General features: G+C 33.0%; 1 protein-coding gene and 1 long non-coding RNA gene across 5 annotated transcripts in view; both read left to right on the top strand.

Moving 5' to 3' along the window:
• The first annotated feature begins 2,037 nt into the window (after positions 1-2,037).
• Positions 2,038-22,436, top strand: part of LOC106067905 (leucine-rich repeat-containing protein 74B-like) — a 38,535-nt gene continuing 18,136 nt past the window's right edge. Inside the window, exons 1-3 of one of the 4 annotated variants that reach the window (XM_056005476.1) lie at positions 2,041-2,267; positions 2,623-2,667; positions 5,870-6,236. In XM_056005476.1, coding sequence (XP_055861451.1) covers positions 5,895-6,236 — 342 coding nt within the window. In that variant the 5' untranslated portion in view covers positions 2,041-2,267; positions 2,623-2,667; positions 5,870-5,894. Of the gene's footprint in view, positions 2,268-2,622; positions 2,668-5,869; positions 6,237-12,760; positions 12,923-22,436 lie in introns of those variants that run through there. The other 3 variants (XM_056005477.1, XM_056005475.1, XM_013227178.2) reach the window with 3 other exon arrangements.
• On the top strand, positions 13,352-21,338 carry LOC129921979 (uncharacterized). Its single transcript, XR_008773908.1, has 2 exons — positions 13,352-15,583; positions 20,842-21,338. It is a non-coding gene; the product is annotated as an uncharacterized LOC129921979 (long non-coding RNA).

Below are 22,436 nucleotides of genomic sequence, written 5' to 3'. Positions count from 1 at the left end.
AAACATAAACACGCCTCCTCGGCTCGACATGCTAACCACTCTGCTAGTGAGGTACTTATGACTAGAGAATATTGTATTGTTTGTTTCGATTGGGAGCGGCGACCTAATTTAGCTTATAGGCCTACCACCACTTCAGTCAAGTACAATTACTTTCCCTTGTTCGAGATACCAAACAAATTAATTAATTATCAATAGTTAATAAACAAATTATAGTGAGCATCAATTCGTAGCTTTCCACATATATAGCCTAAAGTTCGATAGTGCATTGATAACTGAATACACCAATCTATTTCTATATCAAAACATTTAGTTATATGTAATTGTACAATGCAATTCATTAACAATAGGCCTACTACATGGCAGGGGCGGACTGGCTATATATTGAGCGTTCGAGCAAATGCCCGGTGGGCGGCACCCGAAACGGACCTCAAGGATGTCATTATATGACACGTATTAAATTGAGGTTCTATAATATTCTCTTACAAAAGTGACTTTAGAGCGTCGTGTTCAAAAAATCTTTTACAATGTAATACTAATTTAATCGAACGCATTTTTCCGAAATAATGTAATAGTCTACATCCGTAGACAAAGGATTGCGGTGGTTGAGTGGTAAAGCGCTTCGAATCCTGGTGAAGACTGTGGTTTTTAATTTTGGGATCCACAGCTCTAATTGGTACCTGTCATTAGTTGGGGGAAAAGTGAAGGCAGTTGATCTATATTATCTTATCTTATATCATTACGCTATATACAATTTATGGGCCGGATTGTAAAATTAAGAAATGCCTGGGCCGATTTTGAAACTCAGTCCGCCCCTGCTACAGGGGTATCATGCACTACACTTCATAACGTATGGCATTATAGTTTGACTATTCTATCCATAATGCCCATGTGTTAGTCTAGTATTACGTACACTGTACAAACTATATATAAAGATTACAAAGGGTTAAGCGAGTCTCGCTGTCCTTGGCACCCTTTTACAAGAAAATATTAGATATTTCGTAGGCTCAACTATATCATTCAAAACAAACATTAGAGGACGGGGCCGGCCCATTGGGGTTTTGCCTGAGATCTCATTGGCAGCCTATAGCCTATAGCCAGTCTACCCCAGTATCCCTGGCCTGCTAATAAAGAAAGATCTATCTTCTATTTACCTCATCTCGAAATAAAAACTCTTGAAACAAGGTTACAAAGACAGTTTGTGTGGAAACATAAGAAGTGGTCCACCCAGGCAAGTAAAAAAAAAAAGGCAAGTTTCAATAGATTCAGCAAATACATCAGAATGATATTCTATCGAAAACAAATGACAGAGAAGAATGAAGAAAGTAGATTGACAGATCTTGTGTGGTGCCCCAGCGGTCTAGCAGACCAAACGATAGGTGAAAGTGAATGTGAAGTTTTGTGTGAGCCTGACCTACCTGATGTCTTAATTATAATGTATATCTAATTGATATCAATGTTTTGTAACGGGTCAATCTCTTTTTCCTAAAGAAAAAAAAATTTCCGTTAAAAAAAATTCCTTTCAGGTGTTCAATAGTAGTATAAGTGTAACGCTGTAGTTTACGCGATAATAAAAAAAAAAACAAAAAAAAAACCTTCTTATTAATTGTTGTTTTAAATTATGTTTAACTTATATGCATACTATATAGATTTTTTTCTCTTTAAATAAAGTAAACATTTTTTTTTTGTAAATGTAGTAATTATATGACAGAACTTACATAACTTAGCAATAAAAATGTCAAAAAAAAAAAGACAAAAAATCTAAAACCGTTATCATAAATGTGTTAAAAATATGGTATATTGCAATCTACCCTAATAAAGAGCCTCCAGTGTTTGTTACTATAAATAGTGAATAGTTGTAAAAGTGGTGTATTTTTATGAAAAAACTGCTTGCATAATTTAAGTGATTTTAAAAATTAGATTTTTCGCTTTCAGAAAAGAAAAAAAAAGTAGCCGTTGCATCAGAACTTTGAATGGTCTAAAATATTATGATGTCGGATTTTCACTATCTTTTCTAGTTTACGAGATCTAAACGGGACGGACGGAAGGACGGACAGACATTTCACACAAAACTAATAGCGTCTTTTCCCCTTTCGGGGGTCGCTAAAAATGAAGCGGAGAAGAAATGCGAATTAGTAAAAAACCACTCTCGACCTAGATCTACATCCTGTGGCAACTTATCAACTTCGGACAGGATAAATCTAGTTTCTAAATCTAGATTGAATTATTAATGATATGAGTACAAAAGTTTGAAAACAAATTTTTCTAAGGTAAGTTATTGTTTTTTAAATTAAATTCTAGATTTAGTGACCAGCTCTATTTAACTGCAGTGCTTCTTTTAAATTCTTTAAATTATTATTATTTAAAATACAGGTAAAAATATTTAAAGGTTAAAAGCTTCCTTAGCAACGGCCATTCGATATCACTTTCAACGCTATTTATTATTATTTTATAATTAGATTATAGAGATCTAGATTAGATCTATAATTAGATTTAGCTCGGGATCTTAGAATCTAGTTGTATATCTAGAATGTCTAGAAATAAATCTATATTGATAATGCTTGTAGTAGCCTACTAAATTTACTAATAGGTAGATTACCATCATATATTTATTTCTTTTCACAGCTGTGAGTGTGAGCTATTGCAATATAGAATATTATTAATAATAAGGTAATTAATATATCAATAATTATAATATATAATTATATATGGCGTTATAATGATAGATCTAGATAATAGGTATTTGAAGTATTTCATTAATATACTATATAGTCTATCTCAAAAGGTTATTATAAAAAGTTATGGCATTTTTTGTTTAAAATTAATTAATTTTTTTAATAATTTAAAAAAGAAAAAGATTAAATATAAGGCTCAATTTCGTCACTAAAATAGTCATAGCTAATAAAGCTGTATCTAACAATAATAGTCTTATTGCAATACAATGATTATCAAATTACCTAACTATATATTAAGGGTAATACTTATATATAGGCTTAGTGAATAGTGTAGGTAGTTCAATAAATAAACTTTATAGATACTTTAACTCTGTGGCGTGAAGTCTTAGTTCAACAGTTTAATTAAATACATAACACATTTTATTATATTTAAATGTCTCAAGCCTAGATTAAATACATCTCTGGAATCGAAACCTCATAATCCTTCCCTCAAATAGTCTTTTCCCATTCCTTTTAAATTTGATTTAGGCCTACATCTAGATCTATTATTGGTAAGCACGAAGATTAGGAGTTTGTTTTATTATCATTCATATTCATTGTTACTACTATGGATTTGTTATAGATCTAATACTGACAGTGGATTATAAATATAGGGCAAACTATTTAATTTTATATCAAAATCAATTTAAGATTTATTTATATTCAGTAATGTTAATTAGCTTTATTTATATTCTGTAATGTTATTTATGTTTGGTATAACCATAAAATACATGACTTATAATTAAATTTTTTTTTTTTTTTATATTTCAAGAGAAAAAAACATTTTGTCAATCTACAATTGCAATTAAGATTGTTTCTAGATCAGCAATAATTAATTCCAACGTCTTATGTATCAGCCCATAATCAACAACATGTTTTTTTTTAATTAATGCTGACTAATACAAGTTATTTTTTAAAATATAATTCTAACATGTTGTATATATCAACCCATCAACATTGTGCAAATGTGCATGATTATGTTCAGTGGCATCTCAAGGTAGGGTGTCACCTGTGTGGTCAACTCAGGGTGTCAGCCCAACCCCCCCCCCCCCCAAGAAATAAAAAAATTCATGTTTTTTTTTTGTTCAGCCATCATACACACGTACACTTTATAATTAACTACATTAATTGTTTGTTAAACAACTATAAAATGAGTGTCAATTAAATTTAAAAATTCACTTATTACAATTTATCTATAGTTAAATTTTCAATAATGCAACCTTATGTAAATTACAATGTTTTTCTTTTCTCGATTTCAAACTTGAAAACATATCAATCACTTCAATCTCTTTAATGATTTCATTTTAAATAAATTTGCCAGTTGTGAAAGTGTCGTCTGTTTCTTTTGTCGAACGTGTTATGCTTTTGGTAAAGACAAAGTTGAATTAGCCACCGCTTTATTAGTAGTTTAAAGGTAGGCCTACTCTTATTTAACTTTGGCCTTCTATTACATCTTCTCCTCAAAAAAAAAAAAAAGCAAAGGTTGGTAAAATAAAAGATATCTGGCAATAGATCTTAAGCTTCACTCACTCCTTTCTAGTCATTTTAAGATATTAAGTAGATCTCATCAGCTTTTTTTATTATGTCAGGAGAGCTATCAAACAAAATACAAATGTGTTTGACTCTTATAAGTATATCTTTTACGTGATTTTCTAAAATATTTATAAACTTTTCAACATTATAGATAACTTTAAGTTATGGGTTTTATCTTATGAAAATTATATATTCAATAAAGACTCGTCATTAATATGGTAACAAAATGTCAAATATTCTAATTTTATAGAAACAGTCCATGCAATATATTCTTCCATTGTGTTTCTTCTTTACATCAATCATAGCAGCAACTTCCTTGTCTATTGTAATAGTAATCGGATACCTTGTTTTCCGATTTTCCAATCCTGATGACAATTTTTCGTACGTCTTTTGATATTCCAATTTCAGACTTTATTTCAAACACTTATTTAATTAATTTTTTTTTTCATTTCTATAGAATTAGTTGAAAATAGTTGACAACAAAAAAACATACAATCTTTTGCTATTTAGTGACTAAATCATCCCCAATAGGAAGCATCAGAATCATTATTTTAACAACTGGCGTACTTTTCCTTTTGCACTGGATAATTTTCTGTCCAATTCATGTGAAATTTGCACACGACTAGAAGAAACTATCCTTAAAATATTGAAGTCTATATCATTCAACTGATTCATTGTAACATTTCCTTCATCTTGGCTAGAGTTTCTATTACATTCAACATCTGAAATTACATCATCATCTTCAGAAATCTCAATAACCACTTATTTACTTTCCAATTCTACAAAATTTATATTAATTAAATGTGAGATTTCAATATTATTTTATAGCTGAAGAATGTCGTCATTTGTTAAACAGTGACAATTGGTTTGCATCCTGATATTATGATGCTAGTTACTATTTCAATAGATTTGATAAAAAACATTGTTAGAAATCAAATCATTGATCTATTTATCAATGGCGAATAATTTGTTTTAATATTTAGCCACTGACACTTACTTTTTTTTAATTGTCAGTTATTCCAAAAGAGATTTTTTTTCACTTGGGTGTCACCCCCTTAACAGGTGTCACCCGGTGTGGACCGCACCCCCTAGTGACGCCACTGAATTTGTTATTGAATTCATAACAGTTAATTGTTTTTTTTTTAGATTATGTGACCTGTAAAGTGTTTGTTAGTAATCTTTCTGTGAAGACAATTAATAGTTTTTTCTGAACTATGAAAAAGACTTGTTTTTTACTTAATCTTAATCTAATGTTGAGTAAAAGTCTAATAAAGTTTTTATTTTAATTTTCAAAATAATTCAATTGTTAAATCAATAAGAATATATTTGTAAGGGACTATTATAATGTCTAAGACAGACCCATATTTACATATTAAAATATGCATAGTCTCAAAACCTTGCATTATACAAAATACTTATACCTAAGACATAAACTGTTCGAAATAAATAGCATAATGCATTTTCTATAGCAGCTTGCATGTGACGCTTGTCCATTATAGAAAATGATTCTAAATACTAACAAAGAATCTCACTCATATTTAAAATGCCATACTTTTGAGTAAGCTATGCTCATAATATATAGTTAAAGTTTTTATTTAACTTTCTTTTTCTTTTTTTCAATGCAGAGATTTTCTAGCAGTAGTAGAACAAATGACTAAAATGGACAAAGAGCCTTCTCATGACCAGTCTTCCATAAGTGACCAGCAGGCCAAGCAGCATGTTCGGAATATCAGTACAGCTCCTGCCCACATGATCTCAGATCTGGGGGCCTTGATTGAGGAAGAAGAACCACCAGTGCAACCACAGGAAACTAATGACAGATTTGTTAATAAGAATAGTCCACATGATACAAGGTTGATGAATAAAACTTCTGTGGACAATGTAAATGAAAAAAGACTTGCAAATCGAGAAAAATCAGCCCATGGATCAAGAAAAAGCTCCCCAAACTATCATGCTGCGTCTGCTTTAAGTAGAGGGCATTCTGGGAATAAGGTATGTAATTTTATTTATTATGGATGCTAAAGCTTTTAAATTATTTTACCACCATCTTCAGCATCACCTGTCTTTTATTCTGTACAACTGTTTGGGCACCACACGTGATCTTTTGCCAATCTTTCTCCATTTAAATTTTATGTAATTCCTTTTACAATGTGCACAGAAACAGATTACCTTTACATCATCTGCCCCATGGGTCTGAAAGGGGAGCTTTACTTTATCTAAAAATAATTAAGATGGGTCAGATCCCAATCTTTAGGTTATTTAAATTTCAGACTTAAATCCTAGTACAGAAACAATTCTGTCTCCTAATCTTTAGTGAGTCAAACTAAGAATACTAACATTTTTAGATCCCCCGCCTCCCCCCCCCCCTTTTTCTTTGTTTGTACTGTCACAAAATCTTATACTTATTAGACTTTCTTATGCAAATGTATTGTACCACTGGTGATAAAAGATGAAACAAATAATAAAAAAACAAAAACAAAGCTGATATAAGAGAGAATGAATCACACAATAGCTGCCATACCTCGCAGTGCTGCACAATGTTTTCCCCTTTTTGATAAATGAGAAAATTAATTAATTTTTTGATTGATTCATGTATTGTCTTCAACATTGAATAATTGTGCAAAGTTTCAACTTGATTTGAAATCAGGAAGTGAGAGAAATAACGTGTACAAGATTTGTACCAGACAGAGTGAGTTGATAGAAGCTTTGTACAAATACATCTATTTAGTAAATCAAAGTGGGCCTGTTTTGTAAGGCTTATTTCATTGAGATTATGTAAATATGTTGTACGGTATTTTGTTTGCATCTATATCATTATTGTTATAGTAGTTATAGTGTCTACTGAAGTGGACAGTGGTAGTCAAGCTGAATTAAGTTTGTACCATTAGTATGATGTTATCTTAAATATATTTTTAAAGGAACATTTCATTGATTATCATTGACCAAAACAGCATGTGCCCTTTTGCACCGCCTCTCTTAATTCAATGCCAGTATGCCTACATTCTGTTAGGGTCACTTGAAACCTCTCTTCACACTTATGTATCTCATTATTACAATAATAGACGGCATTGATTTATTACACAATGTGCAATTAATAATTTATTGTTTCTTTATATATCAGCCTACACAGCGGCTGTTCACTCTAGCCTATAAATTGTTAGTTGATTTCTCTTTATATATCTGGGCGCTTGAAAAACAAGTACGTAACACTTCTATTATTCATTCGATTATCTTGAAACGCTCTCTGTGTATGTACATGTACTTGAACTGCATTGGCTGGTCCAGGGAACCAGACAGTGTCCTAATCTTTAAGATTTGTGAGACTAACACAAGAAGTCTGCGTGATTGGAGCACGTCTCATGGCACGCAATCTACACTTAAGGGGCGCTAATCCAAAGAACAATGGCAGCATTGAAGTATGGGAAGGTATTACGGTTATAGAAGTCAGAGGTCTACACTTCTCCCTCTCTCTTTAACCTTTCTTTCTCTCTCTCTCTCTTTAGTTCTCTCTCTGTAGTTCCGCAAAGCAGTAAAGGTTCGATTTTCCCCCCTTGGTTAGAATATGTACATGTCAATCAAAGAATAGAGCTGATTAACTTTTTTTTTCTGACCACGTACATAACTCTAATTCAATTTCATGGTTAACTGAACTTTGTATTACGCATGCACTCGATATATACACATATATATATATATATATATATATGCTTGCTTTAACCCCCACACATACATTTTTTTTTACATGATTCCCTTCGATTGGTGATGAAAACAGTTAAGGAAGACCAAGTATATTCCGAGTGAAGTAGGCCTACGTGTCTACTCAGAGCGTATGATGCTGGTCTAAGAAATGTTCAGAATCTAAGTTTGTCGCTGAACCTATTTGTATGGTACGCTTGCATTATAGCGTAGTAAATAAATGAAGGAAGCTTTTTTTTTTCCAAAATATTGTGTAGACTGTAAAGCGGTATGATTTCCGGCCACTCCCAAGTCACGATAATATCCGGAGGCTATGGTAAGAGATGTGGAGCAGGCTCTAAAGTCACACAAGACACACAAAAAACAAGAATATATAGAGAAGCCAACAGGCAAAAGGACATGAATAGTTTAACAAGATATCGTATGACATGCCCTGTAATATAGACCGACTTATCTAAAATGCATGCGTTTTTACAATTCACAACTTTGTGGAGGGTGGAACATGAACACAGATCTCAAAAATGGATCTAACGTTTTTCTTATAAATTTAACAATTGATGGCGGGGTAAAAAATGTTCCATTGTTTTTTTTAATCAAACATTCATTAGTCATTAAGAGAAAAACAATAACTCTGTGAGTTGTGTAAAGGAGTTAATGTCTTTTTAAAAAAAAATAGCCTATCTTTAATGTTTTTCTTGTTAAATAATATTTTTCTTTTTAAATCTACTACGAATCCTCCTGTACAAAGAAATAGAATGAATAGATTTTAAGACAAATATGGCAGAGAGTTGTTAAAAAAATCACTGTAATGTTTCCTGTTTATTGATGCGTGCAATCAATGGATCAACAATACTGATTACTTTTTCTTTTCATTTCATGCCATGTGGTATCGATCCTGCAGAAAATCGATCCTCACCTTAAACAAACCCTGCTTAGTCTACACTTGCCGCATTGTATGAGACTAAAAAATGTGAGAATTATCACGCTTGGTGGCTGCTCAAAGCACGTAGGCTTGACAATCGGCATCCCATGTTTTGATTTGGATCGATTTGATATGTTGATAGCGACGATTCCTTGATCGCGCAGTGATCCCCTTGTTAATCAATTTAAATACATTGTCCGTTGTAGCCTATATTTTTAAAATAGGGTTCCACAGTCACATGACAAAGTGTTCTTCGAGATGAAACATAGCCGTTCATACGACTGAAGGAGGCCAACAAATGGTGCTTCTCCAAAACGTAAAAGTCTATGGTCTATCTGTGAGCATTTGTATATGCCAGTTACCAGTAGCGGTCTTAGGGGGGTGGCAAGTGGGGCAACCGTCCCAGGCCCAGCGCCTTAGGGGGGCCCCGCGATAAGAAATTCCTTTGTCACCGTCAGCTTCGAAAACCAGACCATTTCTCATGAACTAAGACTTGTTGCTCAATATTTTCTGATACCGATTACCATGTAAGATCGACATTTTTGGTTTGGAAATACCGTTCTGTTTCGGTAAAGACAGCATCTCATGGCCTGTACTGTTCAAGTGGCTTTCACTGTTTAACACTTCTCATAGGCAAAAGAAAAAAACAAACAAACACGTAGCCGGAAGCAACCAATCAAAATCGTTTATTTCGTAAATAAAGAGTCATACAGTACTTTTATGTCGCATTACAGTATAAAAAGAATTGGTACATATTTAGTAATTAGTAAATATACTGTTACTTTAGTCAGCCATAGAGAAAAAGGGACTTAGGAGTGTGAGAAGGTTTCCTTGTCTGGTACTGTGGCCTAGCTCATATAGTTATTTCGGCCAATCGGCATACAGAAAGTTTGACGATGATGTATTGCGAAAGTCAATAGACCACTGTAGCTCCTATCGTACACTTTGTTTTTATACCAAAGACTTAAGGCACAATTTTCTTTTTCTAGTAAGTTGTTTGGCACGATAGCTAGCTACTGGAAGACAATTGGCAAACAAAAGCTGCTGCGACTGGAAACATTTTGGTAATAAAATTTAGCAGCACTGGGTTTCTGGAAATGTTTGTAAAATGTATTAAATGTTTTGGATGCTCCTTCAGAGTTGAAGATATTTTACTTCATAGTCCAAATCTCCCGCAGGACGACGGGGGATGGCAGCGGGAAGAGTATGAACCCAGGACCATCGAGACGACCGAACAACAGTCCAGCGCGCATACCGCACGGCCATGCAGCCATCCATACTTGTAAGTATGTGTCATCGTGATTGGATTAAGCTCTAAGAATGTCCATTGGTAGTGCAATGGATAACTTGATGATGGAACAAATTAGAAAAAAAAAACTACGTTGGTGAACAGTCTTAGCAAGAACTCTAGCGATTGTTCAGTACCTTGACCAAAATAATAATAAAAAAAAACAACAGCAACAACAATAAAAAAAACAGCGCATTTCGTGGGAGAACACAGCAGCTTAATGCACCAAACAACGGTCAGTTTTTAGGCTCTGTTGAGATGCTTGACAAATTCGACCCAAAAAGAACATCTTCGACGAATTAAGAACGCCGAGGCTCAAGACCAGTAACTCGGATATAAGATTCAAAACGAGCATATTTTCCCGTCATCCTTGACTGCACACTTGATGTTAGCCACAAAGAGTAGATGTCTTATACGTAGCGTTTTGTGGACGTATCAGATCCAGAAGCTAAGGTGGAGAATATTTCAAATTTATGTAGTTAAAAGGACAATAGTACAGTTCTTTTGTGTGAGATTATAAGTAACAAAATAGGCCTTAAGCATTAGAGGCGGACGATCCGGTTAGCGTGACATGGTGTCATATATAAAATCTACCCATACGGCTCAGGGCCCCACATTTGACATTCGCCCAGGGAGTTACACTTCAATGTGTGTGTACTGGCGAGGAAATGTTTTTATTTTTACTCTACATTTCGTTTATTTCCCTTGCATGTTTTAATTGTTGTTCTGCCTTGTGCTTATTTCCCTTGGATGTTTGAGTGCAGGAAAGCCTAATAGGTTTTTATTTTCCCCAGTATTTATTTCCCTTGGATGTGTGAGTGTATTATGGACGTGTATAGGTTATCATTCTGCCTTGTGTTTTATTTCCCTTGTTTGATAGGAAGGAATTTAGCGTCAAACTTGTATTCTTAATAGTATTTAAATATTTAAAATAAAGAATATATCATTCTGAACATAAATAAACACTAGTCTAAAAATAAACGTATGTAAATAGGCTATCAGTAAGTGATTTTAACTGGCCACTGGTCATGACGATTACAGTTGATATCGATACCTTCCATGCCCTTAGGGACCAATAGCTCACATTTTGAGATTTACCTTAGTGACACACAACATTTCTAGTGACACACAACATTTTAGATGTTTTATATCACCAACTTTTGTTTTTATCCACGACCAAATCAATGTACTTTAAAACATACGGACAGGAAGAGGAATACTTCATTACAACTAGGAGTAGGATTCGAGCAGTCAGTGGCATAGCACCCATGACGTGATGGGGCTCATTGCGACAAGTTCCATGACTAATAATCCACAGTGCCCATTTTTGAAAAGATGTAGGCCTACACACATTGAATGCAATGACACTATAACTCGTTGTTGACACTTTAACTTTAAAGAACTTGCTACTAAATTGAGATTAATGATTCTATAACTTTAAAGAACTCGCTACTGAAATGAGTTTAATGATACTATAACTTATGTATAGGCCTATTTATTTATACTATAATAATTTTTATGTAGGCAGATGAAACTATTTCTATGCGGACTATGCTCAATATTTTGTGGGCAATTTATAATCAAGTAGCCATTTCTATGATAAAAGGTCTGTAATTTCATTAGAAAATACTAGGTTATCATCTACAATGAATAAAAAATGATTAAGTTTAAACTTCAGTCCCACCGCTGTATTCATTGGTGAGTAAGTTTGTGTACGCACACTGATCATGCTTGTTACATATTCCCTTATCTAACAAAATCTAAATTGCTGACAGCTATTGCACTTTTAGATTAGTGATATTAGTGTTTGTCCTCAAGTCTCGCTTGTCAAGTCGGATTTTGTGGGGGGATATTAATGAGTGTCGCTACTCAGACGTGTTAAGTTGTTAGGACAAAAGTCGCCTGCCCATCTTAAGATATGCTTTTTTTTTTAAGTGACTCAACGTATTGAATTTTGTGATTTATTTGGAAAATTGATAATGAAATAACTGACATGGTATGTAACTCATGTGTTATGATTGTGAGAAGATCTGTCGAGCTTTAAAATTGCAGTGCCAATAATTAGAGTGAAGCGTGTTTAATGTGGAAACTGTGATTCGGTCTTAAATTGAATTCAGACATTTGTTAAGCGCTGGGAAAACAAAAGGGAATGATCAGATTTTTTAAAATTATTATTTTGAGTGAAATTTTTCTTCGATTTTTTCATTTTTTGTTTGTTTTGTGATTTAGGTTCTATAAAAATGCCGGTACTTTTGTGTCATGTTCAAATATTTCATTTAAAAAAAAGCCCATTATGGATGTTATGTTGTTACAAATCAATCCTGGGCCTGCAAAATATTGATTGGATTAATGCATATTTTAAATGAATTTTACGCCTGGATAGTTTTGCAAAGAACAAAAAACTTTCAGATAGATTATGCAATAGAAAAGTATTCTTTTGAATGTTCATGACTTTACAAAGGATTACTCGGATAAACTGTACAAAACTGTATGAGAAATTCATAATGCCATTCCTTGAATTAAAAAAGATGATCACATCTTAAATAAGTAGTCCTAGGCCTGGTGATAGATTCTTTACAAACTTTAATGTTTTATTCAACTCATTAGTTTACTGACAAGAAACAACCATCCAGAATTATCATTATATTAAAAAAATAAAACATGGATGAATATAGTAAAAAGTATCAAGAACTGGAGGCGTATAAGCCAATACAATTAGATGGAATAGTTCACAGAAAATCTAGACAGAAAGTTATGAGAGAAGAGAGAAAGGTAGAACAATTCTTCATTTTTCTTCGTTATATCAAATGTCTGTTTAAGTGATAAGTAGCATATAGTGGCGTTATGTCAAATGTCTGTTTAAGTGATAAGTAGCATACAGTGGCGTAGATAGCTATGTGCGAGTAGTGCAGGCCGCACGGGGCATCAAGTGGTGAGGGGCATCAAACTAAGGATATATTTTCTCAATAAAATCAACGCATAGTACATACATGAACAAAGACAAACTTCTGAATTTGAAATGTTTACTATAAACTAATTTACTCTGCTACTTTTGTTAATCTTTGTTCTTTCTTAAATTAAACGTAAGCTGTTAAACCAGGTTGTATCAAGTGTAGGCATAGTAGATTTGTTTAAATCTCTGAAGGCAACTCACTTTTACACGCCCACTTTCTTCTGGGGCACATTTTGTTACTCCTGTTAGACACCTTATTTATATAGGTTAGTTATTTTAGTTATTTAGCGACGCACCATGGTAGACGCATATTGAACGGGACTAGTGACGTTTGGGATATGTTGGGTTAGAGACCGGAAAATCAGTTAGCGATAGAACAATCCAGGGTAACGACGTGTTTAGTGACAGAGACTTCTACTGTGGCCTTTTATCATAATAAATATATATTAACTTGTTCATCATCGTTGACTACATCTCTTCACCTGTTACAATCGATGTGCCAGTTCTTGTTTGTGTTGTTGGTCAACTACACGTAATACACCCGAACAATTACACCCAAACGATTGCAGAGTAATTGGTTGACTTCAAGACAGCCTGAACTAGCAACATCACAGTGGCGACCCCGAACCTCGAAGCCGGACCCCTGTTGAAGCCGAACATCGAACCGGACCTCGAAGCAGAACGTTTACTCAGGTGAGGGTCGTGCACTCGAAGATATAAGATTTCATCGGAGTACGGCTGAACACAGCAGTATCGCAGAGTGACTTTGTTCTAGATCTACAAGCAGTCGTCGCCTGTTTGATCGCACGTTCAACGAGCCGTTAACTCAGGGTGACCTTCGTCAGGACCGTAATCATCGCAACGTCTGGTCTACTTAACCAGTATATTATCAAAGCCTGATCTTCATATGCTGAATCGACCTACAACCAGAGAAACCGTTCATTCATAACGGGTGAGAGATCGTTAGTGAACCTGTTGGACATATTTTTTTCTTCGTCATAGGAGCCACATCGAGTATCAAGTTTTACCTCGTCAGTTTCGAGAAGGACAGTTTGCCCGCTGTCAGAAGTATTGTGAGTACTACAAGTTTGGTAGCTAACTAAATCGAAATCGCTCTGTCGTCTTACCCTTGGAGAGATTCTTGTGGAGCAGTTTGCTCATTGAACCGGTTGCTTGCCACGTTTATAACGGTCACTGTGTTTAACCTTTGGAAGGTTAGTGAAGTAATCTTTATCAGTACTGAACATTGATCTATCTAGTATTCGTCGGTCTAGACCATACCTAGACTTGTTAGCAGTGAAGTTGTGGAAACAGCTACATCCACTTAATTTCGTTGAAAACCGTTAATCGTCTAACGGAACATCGTCGGAGGTGACCTTGGTTTCACCTAGTCTGCATTGGACAGTTTGGTCTAATGAAGCAGAGTACAACAGCAAACTTCGTCGTACTACCAGAGTAGCAGCAGAAGCAGTGAACTATTTTAGAGAACCGTTATTCGTCAGCCCAGATCAAGTCATCGTCAAGAAAGCCGTTATTCGTCAGCCCAGATCAAGTCATCGTCAAGAAATTCGTTATTCGTCAGTCGTCCAGATCAAGTTGCCGTCAAGAGACTGTTATTTGTCAGTAGTCGTCTACACAGGTCAAGTCATCGCCAGAAGAACCGTTAACCTATTCGTCAGTAACTGTGTACACAAAGTCGTCGGAACTACACATACGGTCATCAACAGTCGTCGAAGAAACTGGAACATTTTGCTGTGGCATATCAGGACATCTGTGGCATTACGTGGGATACTGGTAGCACCGGAGAACAGAGTCAGAACTGGAAGAGAGGCAGTGGAATTTGTTGTGATCTAACATATTCGGGAGTCCGAACAAAGGGATCTTTCTTATCAAAAGCTAAGTGCCATTTTTCTTATTAGTATATGTTTAGATTGCCCTTAGAAATAGATTTTGTCTAAATTTGGTACGTTAGCCTGAGTAAAATCAGGTGGTGCGCCTTAAAACCCGTCGGGGTAGAAGACGTAATTTAGATGAAAAGCTATATTATATATTTAGGATTGTAATTTGTTTTGTTTGTGTAAACGTCATATCCGTTGTTGCCTGGTTACTTCGTGACGTTATCATTGTGTACCATATTGTCACATCCCAACCCATAGTGATAGTCTCATTTAATTATTTCATTTGTTTATATTATTTTAAATTATTTATTTTTATTAATTTAATTAGATCTGTATTTTTTTTTCACTTAATGATAGAAAGTGCGGGTAGGATTCTTTTACTGTGAATCAGACTAAAATAATTTTAGTTTGAGCGGTTAAAATCAAATATGATTTTGCCATGAGAATAATGCCGAAACTGGCTATGTAGTCAAACACTGTCGTCTGGCTAAATATAGATCTACAAATTTTGTACATCTCTTTGGTACAATTTAATTATCTAGACTCTAATTTGAAATATTATTAAGTTGAAGATGAATGAAGGTAGTACATTCTAGATATATATCTTGTTGAAGATATATTTGACATTGTATAAACATATTTGTTTTATACGGTTAAATAGAACCATAATCTACTCTAGATCTAGACTCTAGACAGTCTTTGAATTTACTCTAGACATTTTAGTCATACCAGATTTTAAAATTGATCATAGTTGGTCATACTAGATCTAAAAGTCATAGTGCTCTTGATAACTATAGATCTAAATTGTATTATTATATATACTATAATATACTAGATTTAAATTTGGGTGATACTAGATCTAATATACAGATTTGAATATAACCATAATAACTCAGACTAGATTTATACATTTACTAAATCTATAGATAGAGACATAACATTTAAAATTTGTATAAAAGTGTGGAAAAACATAAATATAAAATAAGTTTAAAGTATAGCCATAACCAATATAGGCTAAGTAAAAATATATATAAAATATAAAACACAATGGCTACATTATCATATGTGGACCTTAAGGAGGTTAAGGAAACAGCTATGCAGGATGGAAAGGCCATGGAGTTAAAAGGAAAAGACTTAGCAGCTTATGTACAGCAAGTTGTGAAGGAAGAAACGGAACGTCAAAGACAAGAGATAGAAAGACAAGAAGAAAGGCAAGACAAAGAGAGAGAAAAAATTAGAGAACATGAAGCTAAAATGGAGAAGATGAGATTGGATGCAGCACAAGTCAGAGCTCAAACTGAACAAGGAAATAACACAAATAACTCAAATAATTATACCACTCAAAGAGACAACCCTAATTCGCAGACATGGCTAAAGAGAAAGATACAAAGTTTTGATGAACAGAAGGATGACATTGGTGATTTTCTGAAAAGATATGAGGCAAAAATGTCTACATTTAATATGCCTGAAGAAGAATGGTCTGAAATACTGATAGACTTTGTTCATGGTCAAGCTCTAACAATATGCCAAAATCATGACCATCATATTGATGATAGCTATCAGGTTTTAAAAAGAGAGTTATTAAATGCCTATGGTCATAATGCTACAACTTTTAGAAAGAAATACTTTGACAATATACCATCATTAGGAATAGAACCCCAAACTACCATTAATATGGAAAAGGATTTTTTCAATAAGTGGGTAAAATTAGAAAAAGTGAATAACTCTTATGAAGGATTAAAAAATTTTATTCTAGTGGACAACTTTGTAAATAAATGTGATCCTCAGTTACAATCTTTTATTAGAGAAAGAAACCCAAAAACTATAGATGAAATAACAGAAATAATGAGAGTATACAAAAATGCCTATCCAAATAAACCATTTTCTGATAGGGATAAGAGCAAAGTAGATTTAATAGGATACACCAAAGAAAATGTTGATAGAAGTAGAAATAGAAACAGATCAAATAGTGGAAATAGAAAATATAGTGAAATAACCTGTTTTAAATGTCAAGGAAAAGGTCATATAGCAGCTAACTGTAGAAGAGGGAATAGTAGGTCTGGAAGTAGAAATAGATACAATGAACAAAATAACAATAGATATAGGAGTAGAGATAGGAATGACAAGGGAAATTATAGATATAGGAGTTACAGTAGGGAATACAAAAATAAAGGTACAGATAGGGTATATTTCATGGAAGGAAATAGGAACAATTTTGCAGTGTACCCAGGGTTTGTAGATAGAATTCCGGTGGAACTAATCAGGGATTCAGGTTGTAACACTTTGGCAGTAAAAACTAAATTTGTCAAACCTCATTGGTATAAAGGGTTTACTAAGAAAGTAGAATTAGCAGATGGCACTGTAAGGGAATTTAAAGCTATAAGGGTGTACATTGAAACTCCATTTTTCACTGGTTATTGTGATGGCATTGCAATACCAGAAATGAGATATGATATGTTAGTAGGAAACATAAAAGGAGTTAAAGAATGTTCAAGAAAAGAATTAGAAGACTGGCAAAACAAATACAAAAACATAAGACAAAATCATGGAAACATAGAAACACAAAATATAACAAGTATGGTAATAACAAGATCAATGGATAAAAAAGATGAGAAACAGGAAAATACAATAAATGTAATAAGTAATGATAAAGAAAAAGAAACCAGTAATGTAATACAAATAGAAAATACAGATACTAAGGAAAGAGAGATAGAAAATGAAACACAAAATAGTCTTGAAACACAAATATCTCAAAGTGAAAAAGAAACAATACCCAAATTTGCATTAGAACAAATGAATGACAATATTATTGGGAAAATTTATTCAAGAATATCAGATAAAAACAATAATAACCCAATGGAGAAATTTTGTATAGAGAATAAAATATTATTTAGACAAACAAGTAATGATAACAAGAAAATAAAACAACTTGTCTTACCACAGAAATATTGGAAAGATGTTTTAATCATGACACATGATAATAATTTAGCAGCACATAGGGGAGTAAAGAAATGTTATAGGAATTTGTCAAAACAAGTATTTTGGCCCAAAATGAAAGCAACAATCAACAAATACATAAACTCATGTGACATATGTCAAAAGAGATCTAACAAAAGCCTAGTGAATAAAGCACCTATTCAAGAAATGGATGAACCTACAGCACCATTTCAGAAAGTATCTATTGATTTAATAGGTCCTTTAATTCAAACTGAAAATAATAACAAATACATTTTAACAGTAATAGACATGTTTAGTAGATACCCAGAGGCAATTCCATTATCAAATACAAGTGCAGAAAATATCATTAATGCCATAACTCAAAAAGTAATTACAAGACATGGTATACCTAAAATTATATTGAGTGATCAGGGATCTCAGTTTAAGTCAGAACAATTTAAGAAATGGACTAAACAATACAATATACAACACATATACTCTTCGGTTTACCACCCGGAGAGTAACGGTTTATGTGAACGATATGGTGGATCATTAAAAAGATCACTAACAAAGATAATTCAGAATAATCAGAACAAGTGGGATCATTACATTAACTATGTACTATTTGCTCATAGAAACAACATCCATGAAGCAACACAATTTTCACCATATGAAATAATACATGGAAGAAAACCCAGAGATGAATTAGATGTTTTTAAAGAAAATCTAATAAGCAATGAGAATAAATTAAATAATGACAGTGAAACAACAATCACAACAGAATTGAAAGAAATATGGACTCAGGCATATAACAACAATAAGAAGTACAAACAAAGTGCTCATGAGAATATAAATAAGAAAAGACAATTGAAAACACTAGAAGTAGGAAACAACGTATTAATATTAATAAATGACCTGAAAAATAAAATTGGTAAACAATGGAAAGGTCCATTTAAGGTGATAAAACAAATTAGTGATGTCAATTATCAAATTGAAATAAATGGGAAAGTTAAAACATATCACATAAATAATTTGAAACTATATCATGATAGAGAAGATGAGTTGATACAAAACATTCAGGAGGAAATAGAAAATACATTTTCAGAAAGAGAAGAATGCTTGATGATAATAACAAATGAAAATCATAATGAAAATGATATTAAGGAAATACCTGTAATAGAAACAAAAGAAAATCAAACTTGGCAAAAGATTAATCTTAATAATCTAACTAAGGAAAAGTCAAAAGATATAACTAAAATAATACAGGAATACAAAGAAATTTTTTCCAGTATACCAGGAAAAACTAATATTATTAAACATGACATTAAAGTAACAGACTCAAAACCTATCAAGCTTAAGCCATATAGAATACCGCTACATTTACAAGACAAAGTAAAGAAAGAAATAGACAATTTACTAGAATCAGGTATAATTGAACCATCAACATCTCCTTATGCTTCACCAATTGTGATAGCCAAAAAGAAGAATGGAGATATAAGGTTATGTATTGATTATAGGAAACTTAACAACATCACAGAATTTGACCCATATCCAATGCCAAATATAGAGGATATTTTACATAAATTAAATGGAGCAAAATTTTTTACTAAATTAGATTTAACTAAAGGTTATTGGCAAATACCTTTAACAGAAAATGCAAAACCTTACACAGCATTTGTAACACCATATGGTATTTTTCAATGGAATTATATGAGTTTTGGATTAGTAAATGCACCTGCCACATTTAATAGAATGATGAACATGATAATTGGAAACAAAGAAAATGTTATTTGCTATTTGGATGACATATGTATTTTTAATAATAGTTGGGAGGAACATTTGGTAGATGTAAAAGAAGTATTCAAAATAATAAAAGAAAGTGGACTTACAATTCAAGCAGAAAAAGTAGAAATAGGATTGGAGGAAATAATTTTCTTAGGACATAAAGTAAATAACAACATGATTAGCCCTATTGAAGATAACATAAAGAAAGTACTTAATATTGAAATACCTACAACAAAAAGACAAATTAAAAGCATATTGGGAATAGTAAATTATTACAGAAAGTTTATAAAGAACTTAGCAGAAATAGTGAATCCATTAAATGACTTACTTAAAAAAGGAAAACCCCAAAAAGTAGTTTGTAATGAGGAATGTGTGAAAGCTATTGACAGAATTAAAGATGTTTTCAGTCATGAACTAATATTAAGACTACCTGATAAAGACAAAATATTTTATGTCACAACTGATGCATCTGGTAATGCTATTGGTGGTTGTTTAATGCAGAACTATGATAACTTACATCCTATATTATATGTAAGTAGAAAATTGTCAGAGGCAGAGAAAAAATATAGTGTCATTGAAAGAGAAGCCTTAGCTGTAATATGGGTAATTACTAAGCTAGAGAGCTATTTAATAGGAAGGAAATTCATATTATTAACTGATCATAAACCTATTCAATATATACAGCAAAAGAGCATGAAAAACAGTCGTGTTTATAGATGGTTCTTAGCACTACAGGAATATAAATTTGAAGTGAAAGCTATTAGTGGATCTGTGAATATTGTAGCTGATCTATTGTCTAGAATGACATTGAAGTGAAATAATTTTGTAAATAAACTATGATTATATTGATTATGTACTATATATTAATATATTGACATCATTTATATGTTATGGAAAAGGGAGATAAGTAAATTTGATGTTAAGCATTTAAAAGTAAGTATGGATATTTTTTTTTTTGTGTGAATCATTTCATATATCATTGACGAAAGTTAGTTCTATGGAAAAGGGTGAGTATAAAAGAAAAATGGACAAAAGCGTATAAAAGGGTGGTAAGAAAAAATGTATTGAATGTGTAAATAAAGTCTGTAATTGTTTTTTGAAATATTGTATTTTATCAGATTACTGCCAGTGAAGAACATTTGAGATGTGTAGGACATGCCCATAAGATGCCACATTTTCCGCCATGATGAACTGTGTACCAATGAAGATGATTCTGGAATGTTATGAACTGTTATGAACATTGACATGTATATGAGGAACTGTCAAGTCAAGATGAAGATGTCAAGAAGAAGATGTCAAGATTTTATGTTTGTGGTCTTCCCCTTAAATTGAAAATGCCCTTGTAAGACTTGACAGTAGTGGAAAAATATTGACATATTTTTTTTCAAGGGGGGGAGGAATCTGTTAGACACCTTATTTATATAGGTTAGTTATTTTAGTTATTTAGCGACGCACCATGGTAGACGCATATTGAACGGGACTAGTGACGTTTGGGATATGTTGGGTTAGAGACCGGAAAATCAGTTAGCGATAGAACAATCCAGGGTAACGACGTGTTTAGTGACAGAGACTTCTACTGTGGCCTTTTATCATAATAAATATATATTAACTTGTTCATCATCGTTGACTACATCTCTTCACCTGTTACAATCGATGTGCCAGTTCTTGTTTGTGTTGTTGGTCAACTACACGTAATACACCCGAACAATTACACCCAAACGATTGCAGAGTAATTGGTTGACTTCAAGACAGCCTGAACTAGCAACATCACACTCCATTGTTCAGTACGCTGGTTTCATCTATATCTAGAGCTTATAAATAAATGCCTTAAACTCTATAAAAAAAAAAAAAGAATTTTGAAATCGCGAACAAATTGAAGAAGAATGACAAAGACAAAATCTAGGTAATTTCTAGGGGTTTGTGAAATCACTGTCCAAGTTCAATTCTCTCCCGAGAGAACATGTGCTCCGAACTAAGCTCTAATTCAAGAACGAATACTTACATGTCTCCACAACTACAAAACGAACTTATTGCAATATTGAGTGATAATGGGACAAATATTTTTCGACTTTTTTTTGGACAGTTCCATTGACATCACAAAACTGGATCAATTTTTCCAGAAGTCATTGAACGTCTGCAACAAGAACCTGCTTGAGATCTTGAATTTTAATAAAAAAGATGTTGGCTAGATGATTCAGTTATAAATATTGTCCTAATTTCTGACAATTGTGGTAAGTGAGATTCTGTGCGAGCAAAGTTTTTTTCAGACCCAAGCGGATTATTACTTAATGGCAATCAACGCTGAATAAAATTGCGACTCACTAATTTGTCAATAAACATACGTATGTAGAATTTCCTTTTTAGGCCTACTAACTGTGGTGTGCTGGTTTGGACATTTCTCACAATTATTTCTTGTTCCTGACAAAAAAAAAAAAAGAATCACTAAAAAAAAAATAACCAATTAGTTAACTATTGGTAATTTTTTTTTGTTTGGTATCGAACAAGAGAAGAATTTTACATGATTGTTCTGGTGGTATAAGTTGAACTAGCCCCTTTATACTTTATGTAGGTCGTCGCTTAAAAGTTTGAAACTAACAATAGATAACTATAACACCTTCTATGTTCATAAGCACTTCGCTGGCACAGTTGTTACTCGATTTTAAATGTTTGTTATAAAATGCGATCACGGTAACATTCACACAGATACCGCATT

This window comes from Biomphalaria glabrata, chromosome 12 (genome assembly GCF_947242115.1).
Source record: "Biomphalaria glabrata chromosome 12, xgBioGlab47.1, whole genome shotgun sequence".
Classification (NCBI taxonomy): domain Eukaryota; kingdom Metazoa; phylum Mollusca; class Gastropoda; family Planorbidae; genus Biomphalaria; species Biomphalaria glabrata.
This window is presented reverse-complemented; position numbering and strand designations above follow the sequence as displayed.